The 26,167-nt window shown below is 44.3% G+C and overlaps 1 protein-coding gene across 3 annotated transcripts in view; it reads left to right on the forward strand.

The window, feature by feature from the left end:
- GMIP (GEM interacting protein) overlaps nt 1-26,167 on the forward strand; it is a 57,771-nt gene that overhangs the window by 12,070 nt on the left and 19,534 nt on the right. For 2 of the 3 annotated variants that reach the window (XM_034792698.1, XM_034792699.1), the window contains 5 exons: nt 20,308-20,401; nt 21,780-21,846; nt 23,610-23,673; nt 25,235-25,360; nt 25,754-25,818. In XM_034792698.1, coding sequence (XP_034648589.1) covers nt 20,308-20,401; nt 21,780-21,846; nt 23,610-23,673; nt 25,235-25,360; nt 25,754-25,818 — 416 coding nt within the window. Of the gene's footprint in view, nt 1-2,166; nt 2,369-20,307; nt 20,402-21,779; nt 21,847-23,609; nt 23,674-25,234; nt 25,361-25,753; nt 25,819-26,167 lie in introns of those variants that run through there. The other variant, XM_034792700.1, reaches the window with a different exon arrangement.

Here is a 26,167-nt window from a genome sequence, read left to right on the forward strand (position 1 = left end):
GGTAGGGTTAACATACATCTGTATTTTTCCGGACATGTCAGGCTTTTTGGTTCTTAAATGGCCGTCCGGGAGGAAAATACGGATGTATGGTAACCCTATTGGTACAAAATATACATACTGTGGCACATCCCTTAAATCAGAACTTTTTATAGGGAACCGGTTGCTAAGAAATGAAAGGCTTTTTTTTTTATATATATATATATATATATATATATTTAGTCATCCCTGCTGGGGCCCCGCCGAAAATGTTCGAATTGGGCCCCGCACTTCCTAAAGCTGGCCCTGGGTGCAGGGGCAGTCTGGTTAGCGTAGGTAGCAGGAAGATCCAGGTTTGGGCATGGCAGGATAGTGTACAGCCAGGTCAGAAGACTGGCTTGGGTGGCAGGAGTTTGTTCTCCAGGGGGTCTGGGCAGCAACCAGCCTAAGAGACTAGTTGCTCAGACAAAAGGTGGTGCAGGAACAGGAAGCTGTAAAATTAAGTGGTATCCAGTCAGTTTGCTGTCAACTGACCCAACTGAGTCAGCAAATGTAGCCTCTGGTTGTGAAATATTAGCTGCAGTTCTCTTGTCCAACCTTGCAGTGGTGTGAAGGTATGGCTATCACTCACCAATCCTGCAGACCTGTGTTTGTGATCTGTGGCACCTGACAGAGGCTGAAGTTATAGGCAAGAGCCTTTCTCTGGTTATATAGAGCAAACAACTGTGTCTTTTATAAAGAATTATTTGTAAATCAATGAAAGAAAATTAATTGTTTCACTGCCAAGCATGAGAGACCTATGTTTATGCCATGAGACTGGTTCACCTTTATATTATGATCAGTAATTGCAGGGGAAGCTACTGAAGTTTACTCTGACTGTAGATAAATCCATAGCTTTTGAATAAATGTGTCTTACATTTCCTGTATCACTGGTTTTCAAACCATATAAGTGTTTCTGTGAGATTCGTAGGTTTTAAGACCAGAAGGGACCTTTATGATCATCTAGTCTGACCTCCTGCATCACATAGGCCATAGAATTCCACCCGGTGATTCCTGCATTAAGCCCAATAGCCTGCTAATGATCTAGAGCATATCTATTAGGAAGACATCCAATCCTGATGTAAAGACTTCAAGCGAAGCTTAGTTGTCTTCAAAATGGGTTTCAATCTGAGAAACCTCCTCATGGGTCTTAGGGTGTGTCTACACTTTGAGCTGGGAATTACACTCTCCACTCAAGGAGACATACCCACACTAGCTCCAATTGATCAAGTATGCTAAAAATAGAGTCTGGCTGAAGTTCCATGAGCAGCAGGAGGGGCTAGCTCCTCCAAGTACATGCCTAGCTTGGACAGGTACATACTTGGGGTGGCTAGCCCCTCCTGCTGCTTGAGCCATAGTGGCTAGCCTATTTTCAGTGTGCTGGCGCAACTGGAGTTAGTGTGGGTATGTCTCTTTGAGCTGGCAATTATACCCCCAGCTTGCAGGGTGAACATACCCTAAGAAATACTGACTTGAGCAAGGAGCAGATTGTGTCATATTAGAAGTGAGCTGGGGAAACCAGAGCTCAACTTGGAAAAAACTTGGTCAGGTTTGGGTTTTGCAAAACCAAAATCTTGAGGGGTGGGGTGGGGAGTGTCTCAGTTCCAGTTTGTCCAAACCACCAAAGCATGGAACAAGAGGTTCAGATAAGTGTGGGTTTTTGGTCAATTTCTACTATTCTCCTGCTGTCTGAAACCAATCTCTCTTCTCTTGGTATGACTGAATATATTATTCTGGAATAAGTGCTGCTACATGGTGCTCTACTGAAATATTTTAAGAAGAGTCTTTTAAACCAATGGCCACATTCACTGTGCATCTATGGTAATATATTGTATAAATATGGGAAAACCTAGCATTCCTAGAAGCACCACTCGCATGTTCCCACATAAATGTGCACAGACTCATATACCCCAGGAGTTTGGAATTGTGGGTTATGTTTTCCTAGGGTGAAGGTTACCTGTATACAAGAACTCAGAACAGTGAGCGTTTGTGCTGCTGTAGGCATTGAAGCCAATGGAGTTGTAAAATGGGCCCTTCTTTGTTCACAGACAGATCTGAATGTATGCAAACTGCACGATCAAACAAATGTACACTGCGCACAGTTTCCTTACACGGAAATGTGTCTGCAGGAAGTAGATTGGTTAAAGCGGCTGCACTTAGACCAGGGCTTCTCTGTCAATTCCCTTAGCATGCGACTCATATGGACTCTCTGGATAACCCGATAACATCAGAATTGGTCAAGGATTTGTGTTTTATTCAACTGGGCTGCGATTCAGAGCTGTGTAAACTGGGACCCTGATGCTTTCAGACCAAAACACAGAAGACCCAGTCATGGGAGATCCTGAACCAAGTGGTATGTGATGGCATTTGAAATAACTTTGTGAAGGGTTTATAATGTAAGTTCTATGGGATAGGGGCCATCTCTTGTGTCAGTCTGAAATGCCTAGCAGGCTGTGATAGATCAATGGTAAATTAACGTTCCTGTGTCTTTGCCTTTTCATGAAGACCTGGCCTGTTCCATGCGCTTTACTACAGCTCTTTCTTTCCGCCAGATTCAGCTGTGGGTTAGTTTGCAGTGGAAGCTAGACTCTTGTAAGAGAAAAGAATGCAGAGCCTCCATTGTCAGGAGTCACAGGCTCCAGTGTTCTCTCTGAGAATGTGGATGTGTCTCCTGCAGTACACAGTGCCACTCTTCTAGGTTGAGGTCCTTTAAACCATTTTTGTTATAACCCCTATTTTTAAGAGTCTCTTCCTCAACAATAAACATCCTCAGGCCCCACTGCATTTTCCTATTTTTAATAGTGCAGAAATAACCAGTTCAAGGTTTCACATGCTTTTTCCTAACTAAAAAAAAAAGGGCCAGCTTTGTTTACCAAACGCAACACTCCAGGTGACTTCCCATTCAGGGAGACAAAGCTGTGCTAATTGGAGAGAGAAAGAAAAGAATGGAACAATTACCTTTATTTTTATTTTGCAAACAGGCGATTGCACACGTGCTCAATTTCCACCATTAAAGATTTCAGCAGCATTTTGAGCCTATAGGGACTTTTTGACCATTAATAGTATGAAGAGATCTTTAGGGTGAAAAAAATGCTCTTTGTGGTATAACATGCTAGTATTGCTGATTGTTGTGATTTGAGGGTGAGGTGTGTGTGTGTGTGTGTGTGAGTGATGCTTTTACTAGAGAGGAGCAGTTCTGCCTGATGGGAAACAGGCTGGAAATGCCAAGTCTGTCACAAGTATTTAATTCAACATTAGCCAGCAACCCAGCGTCATTCCATGCAACTGAAAGCCTGACCCAAATAGTTTCAGAAAGAGAGGGGGTTTAGTGGTTGCAGCAGGAGGTGGGGAGTTAGGACTCCTGGGTTCTATTACAATATCTGCAGCTGACTCTGTGATGCCTTGAACGTCTCATGTCACCTCTCTCTGTGCCTCAGCTTTCCAGTTTGCAAAACTGGGATAATTATACTGACCTCAGGTACTGGGAGCCATGTAGGTACCTTGATAGGTAAGATCTCATGGGGGGTTGTGAGTCTAAGTTCATTAACGTTCATAAAGCACTTTGAACACCTCAGAAAAGGGCACAGTATTATGATGTAGTATTGACATTACTCTGGGTACTGCACATTAGCTGTGTTACCTATATTTTGACCAAGTTGCCTGCTTTTTGAATTTCTGCAGAACTGTTCAATATTTCTCTGTATTACACCCATATCTGTCATCGTGGCCTCTCCCCAGAGGCTTGGGCCCTAACGGTATCTTAAAAGGGTTGTCACCTTCCTGGAACTGGAGTAAAATTTTGTCTATTCAATTTTTTTTTTTTGCTATATTATACTCTTATCAGGTATCTCACCCCTGCTGAGAAAGTTTGACTTTGCCAGTCCTCTGTTTCCTATCAGTTATGTATGGTTTGCTTTAGTGCTTTTGCTTGGGGTGATGCACACATGAAAGTAGGTGGAGAATGTGAGAAATACGGAGGAGATTATAGGAAATGGTCTTGTGTCTGTAAAACAGTTTGGTTCTGACTTTTCCAAGAAATCTGTGAAGCATTGTGTTGTACAACGCACGTCCTACAGGCACACACAGTTTGAGCAGATAGCTTATTGTTGCTACCTATATCACCAAGGCCGTCCTTAGGCATACGCAGCATACACGGCTGCATAGGGCACCCGAAAATTTGGGGCACCATTCCCCTCACGGGCCACAGCTGGAATCCCATCGTCTCAGGCCCCTCCCCCATGCTGGGCCGGCGGGTTTCTCCCCGACCCTACCCCCTCCCTCACTCACTCCTCAGCAGACCAGCTGAGGACTCCAGCCTCAGGCTCTGCCGCCCCAGAGTGGCGTGGCCGGTCACTGGCAGCACAGCGGCTCGGCCCACCACCACCCAGAGCAGAGTCCCTCCCTGGACCCGTCCTGCCTGCGCCACTCGGTCTCTGGCGGGGGCCAGGTTGGGGCCAGGACAGGAGGAGCAAAACTTCCATGTGAGTCAGCGGGAGGGGTGGGGGGAGCCAGGCCTTGCGGGGGAAGGAGGGAGGGACTTAAAGTGGCAGTGCGCTCATGTCTCTCACACTTCCCTAACACACACACACACACATAGTTTCTCACACACACCCTGGCTCTCACACCCACATACACTCTGCCTCTCACAAGTCACAGTCCCCCAATGCAGTGTCTCACACACACTTACACACACACACACACACACACTGGCCGTCGGGCTCTCTCACACACACTGGCTCTCACACACTCACAAACACACACACTTGTATTATTATTGTTATTACTGCTTGGTACTTCCTGTCAAAATGCTTGTGGTGAGCCAAGAGTGGCTAGGGGCTCCAGGAGGGCCATGGGCTCTGGCAAGATGCAGCCCCCATGTGACAGCACAAAGCCTGCCTTGAGCCACTGCCGCAGCATCTGCTATGTACAAGCTCGGTGTGTGTCAGTAAGGGGGGGGGGGGGGTTCGGGGGGGGCCCACGGGGGGGGGGTGGTGGCTGTTCCCCCTCGACACACTGGGGTCAGAGGTCCTGGCTGGGGCCCACCTTCAGTGAAGCATAGGGGCACCAGTTTAATACTATTGCGTAGGGCCCCCAAAATCCTAAGGACAGTTCTGTTTATCACTTCTCTGAACTTCAGCTCAGTCTTCCCTCTCACAAGTGGCAGCTTGAGCTGCTTTTTCTGTTAATAATAGGAGGAGGAAGTGTGAGGAGATGTCTAGGTTACAGAAAGTAGAGAAGCTTTCACAGAGGAGAGTAGCAGGACTTGAGAGAGCTTCAGACTAGTTTATTTGGTCTAATTTGAATCAGACTCTGCAGTGCAAACAGTGGATTTTGAGTTACTGCCCCTGAGATTCATATATCCTTATGTGGAGAAGATTCCGTTCCCAGTGATACTTAAAAGATGAACATGGACTGAGAACTGAGGCCCTGTGCAGTTGGAGTGCTTGGGCCAACTCTGCAAACTGTATTGCAGCCAAAGGGAGAAGTGATCTGTTAGGAAATACACCTCTACCCCGATAATAATGCTGGCCTCAGGAGCCAAAAAATCTTACAGCGTTATAGGTGAAACCGTGTTATATCGAACTTGCTTTGATCCGCCGGAGTGCGCACCCCTCCCTCCCCCACCCCGGAGCACTGCTTTACCGCATTATATCCAAATTCGTGTTATATCGTGTTGCGTTATATCGGGGTAGAGGTGTAATAGTTCTTTGAGGCTGTGATCAGTATCAAGAGCAGGGAAAGAGGCAGGCATCACTGCGAATTCCTGCAGCAGCCTCAGACTCTGGAAGGCTGGTACCAAACTGAAGAGTCAGCTGTTCTAGGATTTGAGAAAATACACTTACTGTGAAATGAGGCATCAGTGGCTGAAAGGGAAGTGGTGCTTCTGCCATTCTGTAGAGCAACAACTTCCCCCTCTAAAAATATCCATACTGCTCTGCACACCCACTACTGGGGGAGCCTGCCTTTCCCGCAACAAAAGCAAATGGAGAACGAGGCTAATGGGCCTTTTGCAGGGTAGGCATAGATCAGATGATTCTTGGTCTAGTTATCTCTGGAGGCCAGGAGAGTGACAGGCCTTTGCTCACACTAGCCCTTGAGAGTTGGACAGCTGTGCCCCAACATTAGCCTTACACAGCAGTCCCCTTTCTTTAGCCTGCATGTTGTAAACCAATATGCATAGTTGGTACTGGAAGGGTTTCATTACTGTCTCAGTCGCAGTGATGGAGCAGACTAAGGTTGCCAGGGGTCCGATTTTGCACCGGGCTCCACATGCTGCTCCCACCCTGAGCACCGGCTCCACACTCCTATTGGCTGGGAACCATAGCCAATGGGACCCGGGGGTGGTACCTGTAGGCGAGAGCAGCGTGCAGAGCTTCCTGGCCCCCTCGCCTAGGAGCCGGACCTGCTGGCTGCTTCCAGGGTGCAGCATGGAGCCAGGACAGGCAGGGAACCTGCCTTAGCCCTGCTGTGCCACTGACTGGGAGCTGCCCCACCCCCTGGCTCAGCCCTGAGCCCCCCCCCAACCCAGAGCCCTCTCCTGTACCCCAAACCCCTCACCCCCTTCATCCCAACCCCCTACCCCAGCCCAGAGCCCCATCCCATACCCTGAATGTGCAAGGATATTCTAGATAATAAGGTTGCTAGAGACTTCACAAATCTACTTCAGCCTTCTGCATCAGGCATGAAAGACCTTTCTTCCCCATAAACTTATTTAACTTCTTCATGAAGGCCCTCACTGCACCATAATCACTCTGTTACCAGACTACTGCACTCCCTGATCATCCACGTGGTGTCTCTGTTTCCCATCTATAAAATAGGGATAATACTTATTTCTCTGCCTCACATGAGAGTTATGGGGCTTAAGTAATATTTGTGAAGGGCTTTGGGGGCCTCAGATGGAAGGTGCCACAGAAGAGCAACACATTATTATTCTAGTATCTAAATGACATTTCACCTGTTTCACCTTTAGCCCACTATTCTTTTTCCCAGAACAAGTATTCTTTGTGAAAAATTATTCTTCTTCTCTGGTACTGACCAGTGTGTTTGTTTACTTATATAGTGTTAAGATCTCTTATAAGACTCAAGATAGTTTATGGCTACACAAATTAATGGATTAGTAGTACCAGTACCTAGGAGTTGCAGTAATGGACAAGTTTCAGGGTAGCAGCCGTGTTAGTCTGTATCAGCAAAAAGAAGAGGAGTACTTGTGGCACCTTAGAGACTAAAATTTATTTGAGCATAAGCTTTCGTGGGCTAAAACCCACTTCAGCGGCTGCATGCAGTGGAAAATACAGTAGGAAGATATACACACACACACACACACACACACACAACCTGAAACAATAGATGTTACCATACACACTATAACGAGAGTGATCTGTTAAGGTGAGCTATTACCAGCAGGAGAGAAAAAAAGTTTTTTCTTAACACCTTAACCACTCTCGTTATAGTATGTATGGTAACACCCATTGTTTCATGTTCTCTCTGTGTGTGTGTATATATATATATATATATCTTCCTACTGTATTTTCCACTGCATGCATCCGATGAAATGGGTTTTAGCCCACGAAAGCTTATACTCAAATAAATTTGTTAGTCTCTAAGGTGCCACAAGTACTCCTGTTCTTTTTAGTAGTGGACAAGAGGCCCATTGTACTAAGTTCTGTGCAAACACAGAACTAGGCAGTCCCGGCCCCAAAGAGGTTACAGTAAAAGACAAAAGGTGAATAAAAACAGACTGACGTGGAAGTGCTAGAAAACCGTGAGACAATATTGGGCAGTAGCCTCAATGCACCCATTGCGTAACTATTGTCAAGTTTTTTGTAGGCTTACAGTAAAGGAGTTTTAAAGAGCGATTTGAAGTATAATGAGGTAGCTTTGTAGATGTTTCTGAGGAGCTACTTCAAATTATGAGGGGCAACATGGGAGAAAGCACAAGGATGACTGTTTAGAAATTTAACAAGTGGCTAATTGAGGCTGGCACCATGGGGCAATTGGAGGTGGGAATTGACATCTTGATAGCGAGAGAGACGATCATAGAAATGTAGGGCTGGAAGGGGCCTCAAGAGGTCATCTAGTCCATTCCCCTGTGCTGAAAAAGTATATCTAGACCCATCCCTGACAGGTGTTTATCTAACCTGTTCTTTAAAACCACCAAATGATAGGGATTCCACAGCCTCTCTAGGACAGCTGTTCAAGTGCTTAATTATCCTTAGTTAGAAAGGATAATAGTTAACCTAAATCTTCCTTGCTGTAAAGCCAATTCCTTCTCAGCCTATCTTTGATCCTGGAGATTGATCACTGTTCTCTTAACAACAACCATATAATGTAAGATTTGTATAGTGTCTCCTCAGTCTTCCTCTGTAGACCAAGCATGCCCAATTCTTTCCACCTTTTCCCATAGGTCATGTTTTCTGAGCCTCTTATAATTTTTGTTGTTCTCCTCCGGATTCTCTCCAATTTGTGCACATCTTTCTTAAAGTGTGATTCTCAAAACTGGACACAGGACTCCAGTGCCAAAGAGAAAGGAACAATTACCTTCCATGTCTTACATATAACACTCCTGTTAATACATCCAGAATGACATTTGCCTTTTTTGCAAAAGTGGACTGTGATTGGTGATGGGCCATGAAGAGCCTTGAAAGTGAATACAAGTAACTTATGTTTAAATGGGATGAAGTTGCTTTATCAGAGATCCTTGAGGCATGTAAATAGATTGGTCTGGAAGTTTTTGGAAAGTTTAGGGGACAATTTCCTGGTGCAAGTGCTGGAGGAACCAACTAGGGGCAGAGCTCTTCTTGACCTGCTGCTCAAACTGGGAAGAATTAGTAGTGGAAGCAAACGTGGATGGGAACCTGGGAGGCAGTGACCATGAGATAGTAGAGTTCAGGATCCTGACGCAAGGAAGAAAGGAGAGCAGCAGAATACAGACCCTGGACTTCAGAAAAGCAGACTGACTCCCTCAGGGAACTGATGGGCAGGATCCCCTGAGAGAATAACATGAGGGGGAAAGGAGTCCAGGAGATTCATAGATTCTAGGACTGGAAGGGACCTCGAGAGGTCATAGAGTCCAGTCCCCTGCCCTCATGGCAGGACCAAATACTGTCTAGACCATCCCTGATAGACATTTATCTAACCTACTCTTAAATATCTCCAGAGATGGAGATTCCACAACCTCCCTAGGCAATTTATTCCAGTGTTTAACCACCTGACAGTTAGGAACTTTTTCCTAATGTCCAACCTAAACCTCCCTTGCCGCAGTTTAAGCCTATTGCTTCTTGTTCTACCTTAGAGGCTAAGGTGAACAAGTTTTCTCCCTTCTCCTTATGACACCCTTTTAGATACCTGAAAACTGCTATCATGTCCCCTCTCAGTCTTCTCTTTTCCAAACTAAACAAACCCAATTCTTTCAGCCTTCCTTCATAGGTCATGTTCTCAAGACCTTTAATCATTCTTGTTGCTTTTCTCTGGACCCTCTCCAATTTCTCCACATCTTTCTTGAAATGCGGTGCCCAGAACTGGACACAATACTCCAGTTGAGGCCTAACCAGAGCAGAGTAGAGCGGAAGAATGACTTCTCGTGTCTTGTATTAACAGGTGTGTTGTGAGCATCCCAGAATCATGTTTGCTTTTTTTGCAACAGCATCACACTGTTGACTCATATTTAGCTTGTGGTCCACTATAACCCCTAGATCGCTTTCTGGTGTACTCCTTCCTAGACAGTCCCTTCCCATTCTGTATGTGTGAAACTGATTTTTCCTTCCTAAGTGGAGCACTTTGCATTTGTCTTTGTTAAACTTCAATCCTGTTTACCTCAGACCATTTCTCCAATTTGTCCAGATCATTTTGAATTACGACTCTGTCCTCCAAAGCAGTTGCAATCCCTCCCAGTTTGGTATCATCTGCAAACTTAATAAGCGTACTTTCTATGCCAATATCTAAGTCGTTAATGAAGATATTGAACAGAACTAGTCCCAAAACAGACCCCTGCGGTACCCCACTCGTTACGCCTTTCCAGCAGGATTGGGAACCATTAATAACAACTCTCTGAGTACGGTTATCCAGCCAGTTATGCACCCACCTTATAGTAGCCCCATCTAAATTGTATTTGCCTAGTTTATCGATAAGAATATCATGCACCGTATCAAATGCCTTACTAAAGTCTAGGTATACCACATCCACCGCTTCTCCGTTATCCACAAGGCTCGTTATCCTATCAAAGAAAGCTATCAGATTGGTTTGACACGATTTGTTCTTTACAAATCCATGCTGGCTATTCCCTATCACCTTACCACCTTCCAAGTGTTTGCAGATGATTTCCTTAATTACTTGCTCCATTATCTTCCCTGGCACAGAAGTTAAACTAACTGGTCTGTAGTTTCCCGGGTTGTTTTTATTTCCCTTTTTATAGATGGGCACTATACTTGCCCTTTTCCAGTCTTCTGGAATCTCTCCCGTCTCCCATGATTTTCCAAAGATAATAGCTGGAGGCTCAGATACCTCCTCTATTAGCTCCTTGAGTATTCTAGGATGCATTTCATCAGGCCCTGGTGACTTGCAGGCATCTAACTTTTCTAAGTGATTTTTAACTTGTTCTTTTAATATTTTATCTGCTAAACCTACTTCCTTCCCATTAGCATTCACTATGTTAGGCATTCCTTCAGACTTCTCGGTGAAGACCGAAACAAACAAGTCATTAAGCATCTCTGCCATTTCCAAGTTTCCTGTTACTGTTTCTCCCTCTTCACTGAGCAGTGGGTGTACCCTGTCTTTGGTCTTCCTCTTGCTTCTAATGTATTGATAAAAAGTCTTCTTGTTTCCCTTTATTCCCGTAGCTAGTTTGAGCTCATTTTGTGCCTTTGCTTTTCTAATCTTGCCCCTGCATTCCTGTGTTGTTTGCCTATATTCATCCTTCGTAATCTGTCCTAGTTTCCATTTTTTATATGACTCCTTTTTATTTTTTAGATCAGGCAAGATCTCGTGGTAAAGCCAAGGTGGTCTTTTGCCACATTTTCTATCTTCCTAACCAGCGGAATAGCTTGCTTTTGGGCCCTTAATAGTGAGGGCTGGCTGTATTTTAAAGAATCCTTATTGAGGTTGCAGGAACAAACCATCCCGATGTGTAGAAAAAATAGTAAATATGGCAGGCGACCAGCTTGGCTTAACAGTGAAATCCTCGCTGATCTTAAACACAAAAAAGATGCTTACAAGAAGTGGAAGATTGGACAAATGACCAGGGAGGAGTATAAAAATATTGCTCAGGCATGCAGGAGTGAAATCAGGAAGGCCAAATCACACTTGGAGTTGCAGCTAGCAAGAGATGTTAAGAGTAACAAGAAGGGTGGGTTTCTTCAGGGATGTTGGCAACAAGAAAAAAAAAAGTCAAGGAAAGCATGGGACCCTTCCTGAAGGAGGGAGGCAACCTAGTGACAGAGGATGTGGAAAAAGCTAATGTACTCAGCGCTTTTTTTGCCTCTGTCTTCATGAACAAGGACAGCTCCCAGACCGCTGCACTGGGCAGCACAGCATGGGGAGGAGGTGACCAGCCCTCTGTGGAGAAAGAAGTGGTTCGGGACTATTTAGAAAAGCTGGATGAGCACAAGTCCATGGGGCCGGATGCGCTGCATCCAAGAGTGCTAAAGGAGTTGGCTGATGTGATTGCAGAGCCATTGGCCATTATCTTTGAAAACTCATGGCGATCAGGGAAGGTCCCAGATGACTGGAAAAAGATTAATGTAGTGCCCATCTTTAAAAAAGGGAAGGAGGAGGATCCAGGGAACTACAGGCCAGTCAGCCTCACCTGAGTCCCTGGAAAAATCATGGAGCAGGTCCTCAAGGAATCCATTTTGAAGCACTTAGAGGAGAGGAAAGGTACAGGAACAGTCAGCATGGATTCACCAAGGGGAAGTCATGCCTGACTAACCTAATTGCCTTCTATGACAAGATAACTGGCTGTGTGGATGAGGGGAAAGCAGTGGACGTGTTATTCCTTGACTTTAGCAAAGCTTTTGATATGGTCTCCCACAGTATTCTTGCCAACAAGTTAAAGAAGTATGGGCTGGATGAATGGACTATAAGGTGGATAGAAAGATGGCTAGATCATTGGGCTCAACGGGTAGTGATCAATGGCTCCATGTCTAGTTGGCAGCCGGTATCAAGCGGAGTGCCCCAGGGGTCGGTCCTGGGCTGGTTTTGCTCAATATCTTCATTAATGATCTGGAGGATGGCATGGACTGCACCCTCAGCAAGTTTGCAGATGACACTAAAACTGGGAGGAGTGGTAGATACGCTGGAAGGTAGGGATAGGATACAGAGGGACCTAGACAAATTAGAGGATTGGGCAAAAAGAAATCTGATGAGGTTCAACAAGGACAAGTGCAGAGTCCTGCACTTAGGACGGAAGAATCCCGCACTTAGGACGGAAGATCCCATGCACTGCTACAGACTAGGGACCGAGTGGCTAGGCAGCAGTTCTGCAGAAAAGGACCTAGGAGTTATAGTGGACGAGAAGCTGGATATGAGTCAGTGTGCCCTTGTTGCCAGGAAGGCTAATGGCATTTTGGGCTGTATAAGTAGGGGCATTGCCAGCAGATTGTGGGATGTGATCATTCCTCTCTATTCGACATTGGTGAGGCCTCATCTGGAGTACTGTGTCCAGTTTTGGGACCCACACTACAAGAAGGATGTGGAAAAATTGGGAAAAAAGAGTCCAGCGGAAGGCAACAAAAATGATTAGGGGGCTAGAACATACGACTTATGAGGAGAGGCTGAGGGAACTGGGATTGTTTAGTCTGCAGAAGAGAAGAATGAGGGGGGATTTGATAGCTGCTTTCAGTTACCTGAAAGGGGGTTCCAAAGAGGATGGATCTAGACTGTTCTCAGTGGTACCTGAGGACAGAACAAGGAGTAATGGTCTCAAGTTGCAGTTGGGGAGGTTTAGGTTGGATATTAGGAAAAACTTTTTCACTAGGAGGGTGGTGAAGCACTGGAATGGGTTACCTAGGGAGGTGGTGGAATCCCCTTCTTTAGAAGTTTTTAAGGTCCGGCTTGACAAAGCCCTGGCTGGGATGATTTAGTTGGGGATTGGTCCTGCTTTGAGCAGAGGGTTGGACCAGATGACCTCCTGAGGTCCCTTCCAACCCTGATATTCTATGATTCTATGTGCTGAAAGGCCACTTGGAGGCTGACAGCCGGTCAAGACAGATAGTCCTTTTCTTATCCAGCAGCAACGCCTACCTGTATCCCTATTAATGTATGTTTTGAGTACACAACAGGGTGCTTAATGGAGCTGGCATTTGCTAGGACAGGAAAACGTCATAAACCAATTTCTTTCTGCTTTAAAATGAAATTTTAATGATAAATACGGTGAAAGAACCTGAGTGACTGAGGTTATTTCTATTTTATATTCCCTTCCAATCAATCCTCACTTTCAAAAGCATAATCTATAATTTTGCCCATCGCTATTGTAGATCACACACTGATGAATCACTTCCTCCTGTTTTACAATATCTTTTATTTCTACATCTATATATCTCCGTAAATAAAGGAGAAAGGAAGGTGACCACTCAAGAAAGAAAACAAGACTGGTTAGGAAGTTAGATTCCTAAAGACAGCTTGTGACTCTAATTTTTCCAGTTTCAGATGATTTGTTAGATATGTTGTGCCTCACTTTATAAAGTGACTATTTCTCCCAGAATGCCAAGATCAGAAAAGAGGCCTTTTAACTTGTCTATGACTTCTGGTTGTATTCTCTGATGCTTCTAGTTCTACATGCAGGGCCAGTGAAACAGGCAGAACTGCAGGATCTCAATGCTTGGATGAGATGGTGTTTAGAAGAGGGATTTAGGTTTATTAGGAAGCGAGGAATCTTTTGGGAAAGGAGGAGCTATACAGGAAGCATGGGCTTGGCCTAAACCAAAATGGAACCAGAGTACAACCCTTTAATTGTACATGCCAGCAAAGGGGTTTTTAAACTAAGGGCTGGAGAAAAGTGGACAGGTACGGAGGAAGCACATGGTTTGGACAGATCCCTGGAGGATTTATTAAAGGGAATACTGTATATCCTAGTGAAAAGAAGAGGATAGAAGTTGATAAAGTGCAGTAGGAAGTGAGGCAACAATCAAACAAAAATGAGTTCCCTTCAATTATGTTGGCAACTAAATATTGACAATTTTTATAAGTGCTTGTATACAAAGCAAGAAGTCTAAATACTAAGATGGATGAACTGAAGTGCCTGGTATTAAAATGAAGATATTGCTACAATAGGCATCACAGAAACTTGGTGGAATGAGGATAAACAATGGGACACGGTAATACCATGGTACAAAATATATAGGACTGCGAGTAGGTCGCACTGATGGGGGAGTGGCACTATTTTTGAAAGAAAGCATAGAGTTAAATATAATAAAAATCTTAAATAAATCTAAACAGTACCAAAGAATCTCTATGGATAGAAATTCCATGCTTGAACAACAAGAGCATTGCAGTAGGAATATACTACCAACCACCTTACCAGCATGGTGATGGTGAAATGCCTAGGAAGTGTAGAGAGACTACAAAAACATAAAACCCAATAATGAGGGTTTTAACTCCCCATATTGACTGGGAACATGTCACCTCAGGACAAGATACAGAGAAAATTTCTAGACACCATTAATAACTGCTTTTTGGAGCAGCTAGTTGTGAAACACACACGGGTACAGGCTATTCTTGATTTAGTCGTAGTCCAAGAGGTGACTGTAGCTTAAGTGCTTGCTAATAGCGTCCATAATGTAATTAAATATAACATCCTTGTAGAGGGGAAATACCAAAGAAACCCACCACAGTAGCATTTTACTTTAAAGGGGGAACTACACAAAAACAAGGAGGCAAGTTAAAGTGGAAATGAAAAGGAACAGTCACAAGAGTGAAATGGCTGCAAGATGTATGAAAACTATTTAAAAACACCACAATAGAGTCTCAGACTAACTGTATACTCCCAATTTAATAAATAAAATACATAGATAAAAAAGCAAGAGGGCCAAAAAATGCCACCAGGGCTAAACAGAGCAAAGAGATGGTTAGAGACAAAAAGACACCCTTGAAAAATTAGAAGTCAAATCCTACTGAGGAAAAATAAAAAGGAGCATAAACATTGGCAAGTCAAATATAATTAGGAAGGCCAAAAAAGAATTTGAAGAGCAACTAGTAAGATAACAAAAATGTTGCTGTTAGTTTGTAAGTACATCAGAAGCAGGAAGTCTGTCTAACATGCAGTGGGGCCACTGGACAATTGAGGTGCTAAAGGAGCACTCAAGGAAGACAAGGCTGTTGCAGAGAAGTTTAAATGAATTCTTTGCATTGGTCTTCATTGCAAAGGGTGTGAGGGAGACTCATACCTGGGCCATTCTTTTTAGGTGACAAATCTGAGGAACTATCTCAGATTGATGTGTCACAGGAGGTTTTGGAGCAAATTGATAAATCAAACCGTAATAAATCACTAGGACCAGCTGGCATTCACCCAACAGTTCTGAAGGAACTCATATAAAGTTGCAACTAACCGGGGTATGTAACCTGTCACTTAAATCAGCCTCTGTACCACATGCCTGGCAGATAGTGATTCTGATTTAAAAAAAAAAAAATACTCCAGAGGTGATCCTGGCAATTACAGGCCAGTAAGCCTAACTGCTGTACCAGTCAAATTAGTTCAAACTGTAGTAAAGAATAGAATCAGTCACACACAGGTGAACACGTTATGTTGGGGAAGAGTCAACACAGCTTTTGCAAAGGGAAATCATGCCTCACCAATCTATTCGAATTTTTAGGGTGTCAACAAACAAGTAGATGAGGGTGATCCATTGGATATAGTGTATTTGGACTTTAAGAAAGTCTTTGATGAGGTCCGTTACCAAAGGCTCTTAAGCAGAGTAGGCAGCCATGGGATAAGAGGGAAGGTCCTCTCATGGATCATTAACAGGTTAAAAGATAGGAAACAAAGGTTAGGAATAAACGGTCAGTTTGCACAATTGAAAGGTAAATAGTGGGGTCCTCCAAGGATCTGTACTGGGATCAGTGCTGTTCAACATACTCAAATGGTGTAGAAAAAAGGGTAAACAGTAAGGTGGCAAAGTTTGCAGACCACACAAAATTACTCAAGATAGTTAAATCTTAAACAGCCTGCAATGAGTTACAAGGGGATCTCATAAAACTGGGTGACTGGGCAAGAAAATCGCAGATGAAATTCAATGTTGATAATTGCAAAGTAAGGCACACTAGAAAACAATCCCAGCAGTGCATAAAAAATGGAGTCTAAATTAGTTATTACCAGTCGTGGAAAGATCCTGGAATCATCATGGATAGGTCTCTGAAAACATCTGCTCGATGTGCAGCACACAAAAGAAAAATCTAACAATGTTAGGAAACATTAGGAAATGGATAAATCTGTGGTATGCCCACACCTTGAATACTGCATGCAGTTCTGGTCACGCCATCTCAAAAAGGATATATTAGAATTCGAAAGAGTACAGAAAAGGACAACAAAAATGATTAGGCATATGACAGAGCATCCATATGAAGAGAGATTAAAAAGACTGGGACTGTTCAGCTTGGAAAAGAGACAACTGAGGGGCAGATATGATAGGGGTCTATAAAATCATGAATGATGTGGGGAAACGATAAATAACACTTCCTTATTCACTTTCACATAACACATGAACCAGGGTCACCCAATTAAATTAATAGGCAGCAGATTTAAAGCAAACATAAGGAAGTAGCTTTTCACATAACACACATAGTCAACCTGTGGAACTCATTGCCAAGGGATATTGTAAAGGCTAAAAGTATAACTGGATTCAGAAACGAACTAGATAAGTTCATGGAGGATAGGTCTATCAATTTGTCAAGATGGTCATGGATAGAACCCCATGCTCTGGGTGTCCCTAAACCTCTGACTGGTAGAAGCAATGGATGACCGGGGATGAATCACTTGATAAATTGCCCTCTTCTGTTCTCACCGTCTGAAGCATCAGTCAAGGGCCACTGTCAGAAGACAGGATACTGGGCTAGATGGACTGTTATTCTGATCCAGTATTGCTATTCTTATGTTCTTAAGACCAATTGAGTTGTGGTCTAGTGAGGAGCAGAATTTCTATAAATCTAGAAAGAATAAAAAAGTCAATGATTGTGAGAGATGTGCCCCTTCTCTTTGCAGTGGTCTAGTTCACAATTCCCAAGGTGGACAGATGAAGCTGTGTAAATTAGACTCTTTGGGTTGTCTCTTTCTGGTAATTCTGCAAGAGTAACATGATTCTACCTTGCATTTTAGGTCCTGCTGTCTGTTGGGACCACTCATTAACATCCGGGCTCACTCCTGGCAGTTTATGGGCTCTGGTGTTACTCATGTATCCTTCCAACATGTAACCCAATTGTACTTGCAGGGCCACAATAGGTTTGCTATAGGTGATCAGACTTTTCACCTTTGAAGAGTTCCTCTCTCATGAGATGGAAGTCACAGGCTGGATGTGGGACCACTGAGAGGTCACTGGGCAAGCAATAGGATACACCATTGTAAATTGTATTAGCATCAATGGTGATTTTAATCAGCTCTAATTTCTCTCATGAGACTGGCAGGCAAGTTCAAATGACCTCTACATTTCCTCCAGGCCTTCGGAAAAGCAGACCTACTCCTGGGTTACATTCTCTGTTGGGATGAAATGCTCAGAGTTTTGAAGAATGATGTCACCATTAATCTCATTTTTTTGCTCAGCAAAAGCAAATAAGTTATAAACGTTCCCATCTTTGCAGGCACCTCTTCTATGCAATGGAGTACATTGTGTTGAACTTCATTGCAGCTCGGAAACTGGCCATGCTCCTTTAACACAGACTGTTCCATGGCCCACCTAACTGACAGGATTGGGGTGGGCTGCATTGGCCTTTTCCCTTTACTCTTAATGATGCTTCTTTAAAATGAATTGGCCTCTGACACAACGTGACAGACACAGAGAGTCACTTTCACCTGACCCAGGAGCTTTATTAGAATATGGAAGCAAGATTATCTCTAAAGCTGCTCTGTCTTTCTCTGCTTCGCTGTAAAGCTTCTGTCCAGAACCTTCACAGCCTCCTCACTTCCTGCCAGACAATTCTGCTTCAGATTTAAAGAAAGTCTCGCAACCGAGCTATGATCTTGCAGGCACAGGCCACCCTAAAAGGTGAGAGGAAAGGAACAGGCCATGACCCCATCTCCTTTTGTATCAGCCTAAGGAAAAAGGTTGGTTTGCACTGGGGAGTATACAGCACCCCTGGAGGGGCATAACAGTAGGTGCCTTCCTCCTGCACACTGGGGTGTTCAGATAGGCAGAATTCCCCACTCCCTGGACTCCCCAGGGACAGTGAGGCTCTGCAATGGACCTTACTGTGTGGGCTGTGTATGGATTCCACAGTCCACTCCTCACTGAGGAGCTGCCAGAGCAGCCAACCTTCTAATCAAAACCTGACTTGAAAATCTGCATATTTCAGCTGTGACACAGACCAGTTGTAGTCAGATTAACAAGACAAGACACTGACTTTTCCATCAAGCACCATTAAGTGACATTTGCAAGCGCTTGCTCACTGACTGCACCTCTCAGCTACAAAGTGAAGCAACTCTTGATTTAGGTCAACCACATCCTGTTTCCTGGAATGTCAGGGGGACCAAAAAAAAATAAAAGAGCGTAGTTCACTTCTGTTTATACCAAATATGCCTAGTTCTCTATTTTAAAAATGCCCTTGCTTTTCTGCAGTGACAGGTCTAGTTTCTGTCCATAGTCCTAACTGAATGTATCTGAGTAGGAAGCAAGATTTGCCTATTGTAAATCCTGCATAAAACACATGTGCTCACGACCATCCGTCTGTTTGTGGAATTTTTGGTAGAATATACTCAGGCCTTTGGAAAATCAGTGACGGGAATTTATTGTTGTGTTATGAATGCTTGTCATGGAATAAAGCAGATATAATATTTCATCAGCTAGAGTATCACCAGAAATAAGCATGTATGGTATTGAGAAATGGTTACTACACACAACACATTGCAACACAGGATAGCATGTGTTGTTCAAGCAATGAACAACTTCTACAACTCAGCCCTGCCCATGCATCTTGATCCCAATCTGCAGTGTCCCCCCCCACACACACACACCCCTCCCTCTGCCATGCACATTACAAATCATATGCACCACTAACTGATACACAAGACTTGAGCTCCAAAGTAGAGGCCAATTACTAACTTGATCCAAGTGTAGTGCAGACAGGTACTATGTGCAAGCTTCTCATACATAGCGCTCCAATGCACATTAGCACTGACCCACAATGCACCTGCTATTTCAGTTCAGCGCCTATTCTCAAAAGAGTTCTTGCTAATTTACCTATCTGATCTTGGGCCTGTTCCCTAGCCCATTGGAGCTGGTGGAAAGACTCCTATTTACATGAGTGGACTCTGGATCTGGCTTCTTATTTCCAAGGGGCTCGGTCACGGTTTTTCGCCTTCCTCCGCAGCATGGGGCAGGGATCGCTAGCAGGAGGGTTCTCTGCCAATTGAAGTCACTAAAACACAGGATTTGGGGACTTCAACAGCAGAGTCAAGGGATGGGGTAGGGACGGTTTTGTGGCCTGCAGCATGCAGGGGGTCAGACCAGATGATCATAATGGTCCCTTCTGACCTAATAGTCTATGAGTCTATGAGTCACCCAAGCAGCCTTGGCAAATGTCCGGTTTTCCCACAATTTTATCTCCTCCCACCCGTGGCCTCCCATTATCACCCCACTGTTGGCCCACCATGGTTTTCTACTTACCTCACCATTCTCATTTATTTTAGCTCGTTCTCTGTATATTGGACCTAATCCAAAGCCCACTGCAATGCACAGGGCTCCCAGTGACTTCAATGGACATTGGATCAGGCCCATTGGGATTTCTTAGCAAAACTAACAGATTTATTTGGGCATAAGCTTTCGTGAGTAAAAACCTCACTTCTTCGGATGCATAGAGTGAAAGTTACAGATGCAGGCATTATATACTGACACATGGAGAGCAGGGAGTTACTTCGCAGTTACTCCCTGTTCTCCAACTCCCTGCTCTCCATGTGTCAGTATATAATGCTTGCATCTGTAACTTTCACTCTATGCATCCGAAGAAGTGAGGTTTTTACTCACGAAAGCTTATGCCCAAATAAATCTGTTAGTCTTTAAGGTGCCACCAGACTCCTTGTTGTTTTTGTAGATACAGACTAACACGGCTACCCCCCGATACTTAGCAAAACTGTTTCTCTTTCCTACTTACCTCCAGGTCTCAACCATCAAGTGAGAGGGTCTGAAAACAAGAAGCGGTACAGTGAGATTTTCCGGAGTCTGGATGCCTTAGAAATCTCGCTTGGAAATGCGTATGTACACAAATAGGATGGGACTGGTTCCATGGGGCCTTAACCATCCATATCTGCTTTTTCCCTTTCCTTCTTTTACAGTGTTTACACATTCACTCTATATGTTCTTTGTGACTCATTACCTCCATTGCTTATTAATACCCTTTTCATGTTTAGAAAAATTATCAAAATCCCCTCCCTGCTTCTTTTTCTCTAGGTTAGAGATTTTCTGCCTATGATTTGGATTTACTTTACTAACTACTATCTTCCAGGCTTCCTAGGCTATCAATCACCTTCCTTTCTTCTGAACTTTGCAGCATCTTACTAGAGGATGTTTTCAGGGAGCTCTGGATTTACACCAGTAAGAGCAGACTCTGGCCCATTGTTGTTATTGTCATTTAATATGTATCTCATAGTAGCACCTAGAGGCCAACCTGATTCAGGGTCCCATTGTGCTAGGTGCTGTCCAGAGCTAACGACAGTCTCTGCTCTGAAGCTCTTGTCTTTCAGCCTTAATCAACACACATTCTGAGCCTGACTGTGGAATCCTCACCTGTGATGGTGACCACTTGAAGTGAATGGGGCTACTTGCGTGCGTCAGTGCTCACTAGTGTAAATTCCACACTTGGCCCTATATTAGATAATCAAACACTGAAGGAAATGTCTGTCTTCTCTCAAGTGTTTTATGTTTGCCCGCTAAAGTGTACTATCTCAAATAAAACTATTTAATTTGTAAAAGAAAGAAATCCATATGAAATAAAGGGAGGCCCATTGCAAAAGCAGATAAGGTGGCAGAGAAGAGTTTATTGAGAATCTCTGTTGCTTTGTAGCATATTAAATGGCGGGAATTATAACAACAGTAGTTCAGTTAAAATTCAAACAGATAAAAGGTGGAGAGCTCATTCTGCTGGGCATGTTTGTACTGTTGCTCTAGTTAACGCTGGGATAGGCACAGACACCCACTGATGGCTTCAGCTGGGTGTGCAATAGCTATAGTTGCACTAAAAACCCTCCTTTATGTATGCCCCATAAGCTTGGTCTCAGTTACATCCATGAAACCCAATGAAGTAATGGAGCTTAAATGGATTTAACAGAGCAGAATTTGGGCATCTATCTTTCTAATGACTACCTTCAGCTGAGACATGGATCCCCCAACTCCGCTAAAAGCTACAATTATAATTTCTGGTTAGATTCTTAAATAATATAAATTATTTGGACTAAGCCAGGTCAAAAACCAGCTGGTTATAGATTGACCTCTCGCCTAGTCATATTCTGCATCTTAGACCCCAGGAGAGATGGGCTCAGCAATAAATTAAGTGCCATGGTTCTAGTCCTGCATTTTGCAGCTTCCAAGATAGCTTTAAGTCTTTATTATTTAATCAGTTTATTTACTTTACAGGACAGTTGACATGTTCATTGATGACACAGAGAGCACAGACCCGACCCCAGAGAGCGAGATGCTCCCGGTAAGTGAAGAGAGAGAACCCTTTTCAATAGAGATATTATTAAGTAACATTTATTCTAGCAAGGGAAATGAAGTTGTTTTGGTTAGGATTCTTACCAAAGGCGAGAAAGAGAGATGCTAGGTGCACAGATACACTGATGATGGTATTAGAACAGTGGTGAGCAACCTGCGGCCCATCAGAGTAATCCGCTGGCAGGCCGCGAGATAGTTTGTTTACATCGACCGTCTGCAGGCACGGCCCCCCGCAGCTCCCAGTGGCCAGGAACAGCGAACTGCAGTCACTGGGAGCTGCAGATGGCTGTGCCTGCAGATGGTCGATGTAAACAAACTGTCTCGCGGGCCACCAGAAGATTACCCTGACGGGCTGCAGGTTACCCAGCTCTGTGTTAGAAGAATCTGTATATAATAAAAAATGAGAAGCGTGGCTAATTTTATTTTGGGGACTAAAGAACTGATAATACTTCACGGAATTTTCAGATGCATGCAGTTTGGATTCACTCTTGCTGATTAAGGAAAAGTAATTTCCTCCGTGCCAGGAATCACTGGGTAAAGTTCTAGGACCTGTGCTACGCAAAAGGTCCGACAAGTTGGCAATGCTGTCAACCCAAAGCGTTCAAAAATCATGAGCCAGGCAGCAAAAAATCATGAGATTTGCTTAAAAGCTCAAAAGAATTGCTTTAGTCAATGCAAATTATTGTCTCAGTGACATTTAATGACATATAGAAGCTCAGACTAGATGATCTAATGTTCCCTTCTAGCCTTAATTTCTACAAATCTATGAAAAACCATGAGATTTTTGAAAATAGACTTGGGGTTCTTTTTATTTGCCTTCAGGTTTTTGAGCCTTTGGGCTGTACTCATGTTATGTTTTTAGGCTTTTCTCCAGAGCCAACAGGGTTAGAAGCGAAATTGTCCCTGTCAGGGATCACGCACACCTCATCCCCTTTTGGGATGGGGCACGGGTTGTTATAGGCCCATGGTCAAGTCTGCATGACCCCTCTGGGTCTTGGAGTAATGTGGCCTAACAACCAAAGTCACTCTACCTGCTCTCGCAATCAAGGCTGTGTAGCCTAGCGGCCCAAGTCAGTAGAGCAGCCCTCACAATCAGTAGGGTTGGTGAGGCAGGCCACCACTCCAGGGTGGGCGGCGGCCAGGATAGGGGGACCCGGGCCCTCCCTCTCCACTGGGTCCCAACCCAGGGCCCTGTCGGTGGCAGGGTTGCCTGCCACCAGCTCAGCGGGGATCTAGCCAAAACACACTGAGCTAGTCTCCGGGTCTCCAACCACCTCCCTGCAAAGGCGCCCTGGGTTACTTCCTACCTGCTTCTCTGCAGCTTGGGGTCTTAGGGTTCCCCCGGTCTTTCCTCCCTCTGTGGCATCTGGAGCCTGGGGGTAACTGCCATCTGGCTGGCCTCAGCAGGAGTCTGCAGCACACCTCCTTCCTCTCCAGCGGTCAGCCCCAAATGAATTGGGTTGCTCCCTTTTATACCTAGCCTCCAACCACAGCATGCCCAGCAGGGGCGAGGCCTCCTCAGCCTAAAGAGAGGAATTAACCCCTGCAGTCCTAGTGCGGGGTATGCACACCCTGTCACAATCCCCCACATTCCTGTAAGTTGTGGAATTTTATATTATGCCACTAGCCCTCTGTCAACTCTTTGGCCACCTTCCTCACTACATAAAACTTCCCAGGAAAGAAGACTCTAAGAGCAGCTCTTGGTAAATTCCTTTAAACATCTGGATAATATTTTTCCTCTTTGTTTCATAGGTGGATGAAAGTTTCTACAAGAGCAAAAGCAATTTGGAGGGGCAGGTGCAGACAAACATCACAGGTAACTTAAGAGAAGCAAAGTAAAATATATAGATGACTCAAGAATAGTTGCTCCATTTTCTGTCATTGGCTCTTGTACCCCACCTATGAAAAAGAATGTACAATTCAGATGTCCCCTGGTTGCAATTAGCTTATATTGTCATGGCAGATTCCAGCAGAGATGAGTATAGTCACATATGTCTATTTGGGGCTCTAAAGCTCAGTATTCACATTGCTCCCTATAACCCCATGAGATGGGGTGCTCTACTCGCCACCAGGACGGCATCTCTTCTTGGCCACTCTGGGGATTAGCTCTACAAGGCCAACACCCCTTTCTACACTTGCACGTCATCTCTCCATCCTCTCTGTCTGGTCTGCAGCCTCTCTCTTGCTCCAGGAGTTGCCTCTTCATGACTCAGCCCTCCAGCCAGTCCCTTTCAGGCTTGTGTATCAAAGTTCCTTCTCACCAGCAGTCTCAGGCAGTCTTCCCTTTCACCACCCCTGGTGCCACTCCCTCAGTGGCTGGTAGGGAACCAGGCCCACCCTCTTCTCTGAGTTCTAGCTCAGGGACCCTCTAATCAGCAGCTAAAGTCTATTCCCTCATAGACCCTGCCACCTTTCCCTGAACCGTCTCCTACCTTCCCTCTCTCTGAGTTTGCCAGCCTCCCAACTGCCTACTCCCAGGGAATAACTGTGGGCTACTTGTCTTTATAGACCCACCCTGCTCCTTCCTCCTCACATGGGCTGCCTCATGTAGTCAGGGGATTACTTAGCCACCTGATTCCCCTCAGCTGAGGCCTGTTGGGTTAATTAGCCCCATTCTCAATCTATATTAACCCTTTCCAGGCAAGTGTGGGGTGAACACCCTCATACCTCCTCTGAGCCCCTTGTTTACACCTGTTTTCACTTGTTATCCCACTAACATCCTACCTTCATACACTGACTTTGACTTTTGAGCACTGAGCCATTAATTCACTATATTACTATAGCTGCCTGACAATTTTTAGTACAATAAATATTTGCCCAATAATTAAAATCAGTTACTGTATTTGAAATGCTGTTGTTGCTCACTTTTCATAGACTCATCAGTTCTGTATTCATCACTGGCATCATAAAGTCCCATATAAAGCCACGTCTCCCCTCATGAGAATCTTACATTGAAGAGAAGCCATTTTCTAATCTGTGTGACGACAATTTTGGCTTGAAGTTCTTTCAGAATTGCTGATTTCAGTGCTGCGAGTCTGTCTCAGCATCCTCAAGGAGCATAACTGCAGTTCGCCACTCCCAGCATCATCACACAATGGGCTCTGGCTTCTGATTTACAAAAAATAAACTTAATAAAACATTTTATTGGGGACCAAATGCATCTAAATTGCCTAAAACTCATATGGCTGTGCTGGGGAGTTGGTGTGAGATTGGAGATTGCTGTGAAATAGGCTAGTATAGCCTTGTTGTTCCATGAAAGATCTCTTCTATGAGCTGTTATCTGAAGATGGCACAAGCCAAGATATCAGAGAGATTCACCATGGGGGAGCCTCTGCCTGTCCTCTGAAGCCCTTCTGAATCTGGATTTATTTTTGCAGTTGAAGAGGCTGATGAGATGCTGATAAAATGCGAAGGTGGTGTTGATGCAGCCCTTGAATATGCCAAAACGTGGTGTAAATATGTCAAAGAACTGCTGAGCTGGATTGATAAACGTCTGAATTATGGTGAGTCCCGTTAATGGAAACCATAATCTCTCCTCTGCTTCCATTTATGATACCAAATTATCTCATTGCATAAGGGTGAAGTAGGGCCAGCTTTAAGACCTTGTACTCTCATAGCTTGGTGTTTCTCTGCGGGGAGGGGGGAGGGGGTTACTGCAGGCAGTAGTGGATTCAAATAAGCTAACAAGAAGGTTGCTCTTCTAACTTGGGTCTGAACCAGATATTAAAATGCAGAATCATTTCTTAGCAGAAAAGGCCAGGCTACAAGTTCTTCTAGTCCTAGAACCTCCTCTAGGATGATGCCAAATCACATACTGGCTGAGCAATATCTCTGTTCCTGGGAGACATCCCTCTGCCCTGAAGAGCTAGAGACTAACCTGTTCTTCCCTTTCACAGAAATAGAGTTTGCCAAAAGCATTGTGAAGATAGCCGAATCAGGCCGATATACCATTAAACAACAGGTATAATTTCTTTGGGATTTTCCTTCTTGGATTGCTTTCACTATACAAGAGGGTTTGTTGTGCCACTGTGTATACACCACTCATGGAGTCAAATCAGATCTGTTTTGAATCATGCTGAGGCCTATAGGACACAATTTCCCATTTGTTAAAAGCACAATGCTGCAAATAAGTTCAGTAATTTGCTGTGTACAAGTCTAAGCAAGGGCATTAAGGTTTTTCTAAAGGCCGACATAACATAAGAACATGGGAATTCCCAGATTGGATCAGACCCATTATCCATCTAGCCCAGTATCCTGTCTCTGCCAGTGGCCAATACCAGAAGCTTCAGGAGAAGGTGCAAGAAACTGCA

Source organism: Trachemys scripta, chromosome 16 (assembly GCF_013100865.1).
Source record: "Trachemys scripta elegans isolate TJP31775 chromosome 16, CAS_Tse_1.0, whole genome shotgun sequence".
Taxonomy (NCBI): Eukaryota; Metazoa; Chordata; order Testudines; family Emydidae; genus Trachemys; species Trachemys scripta.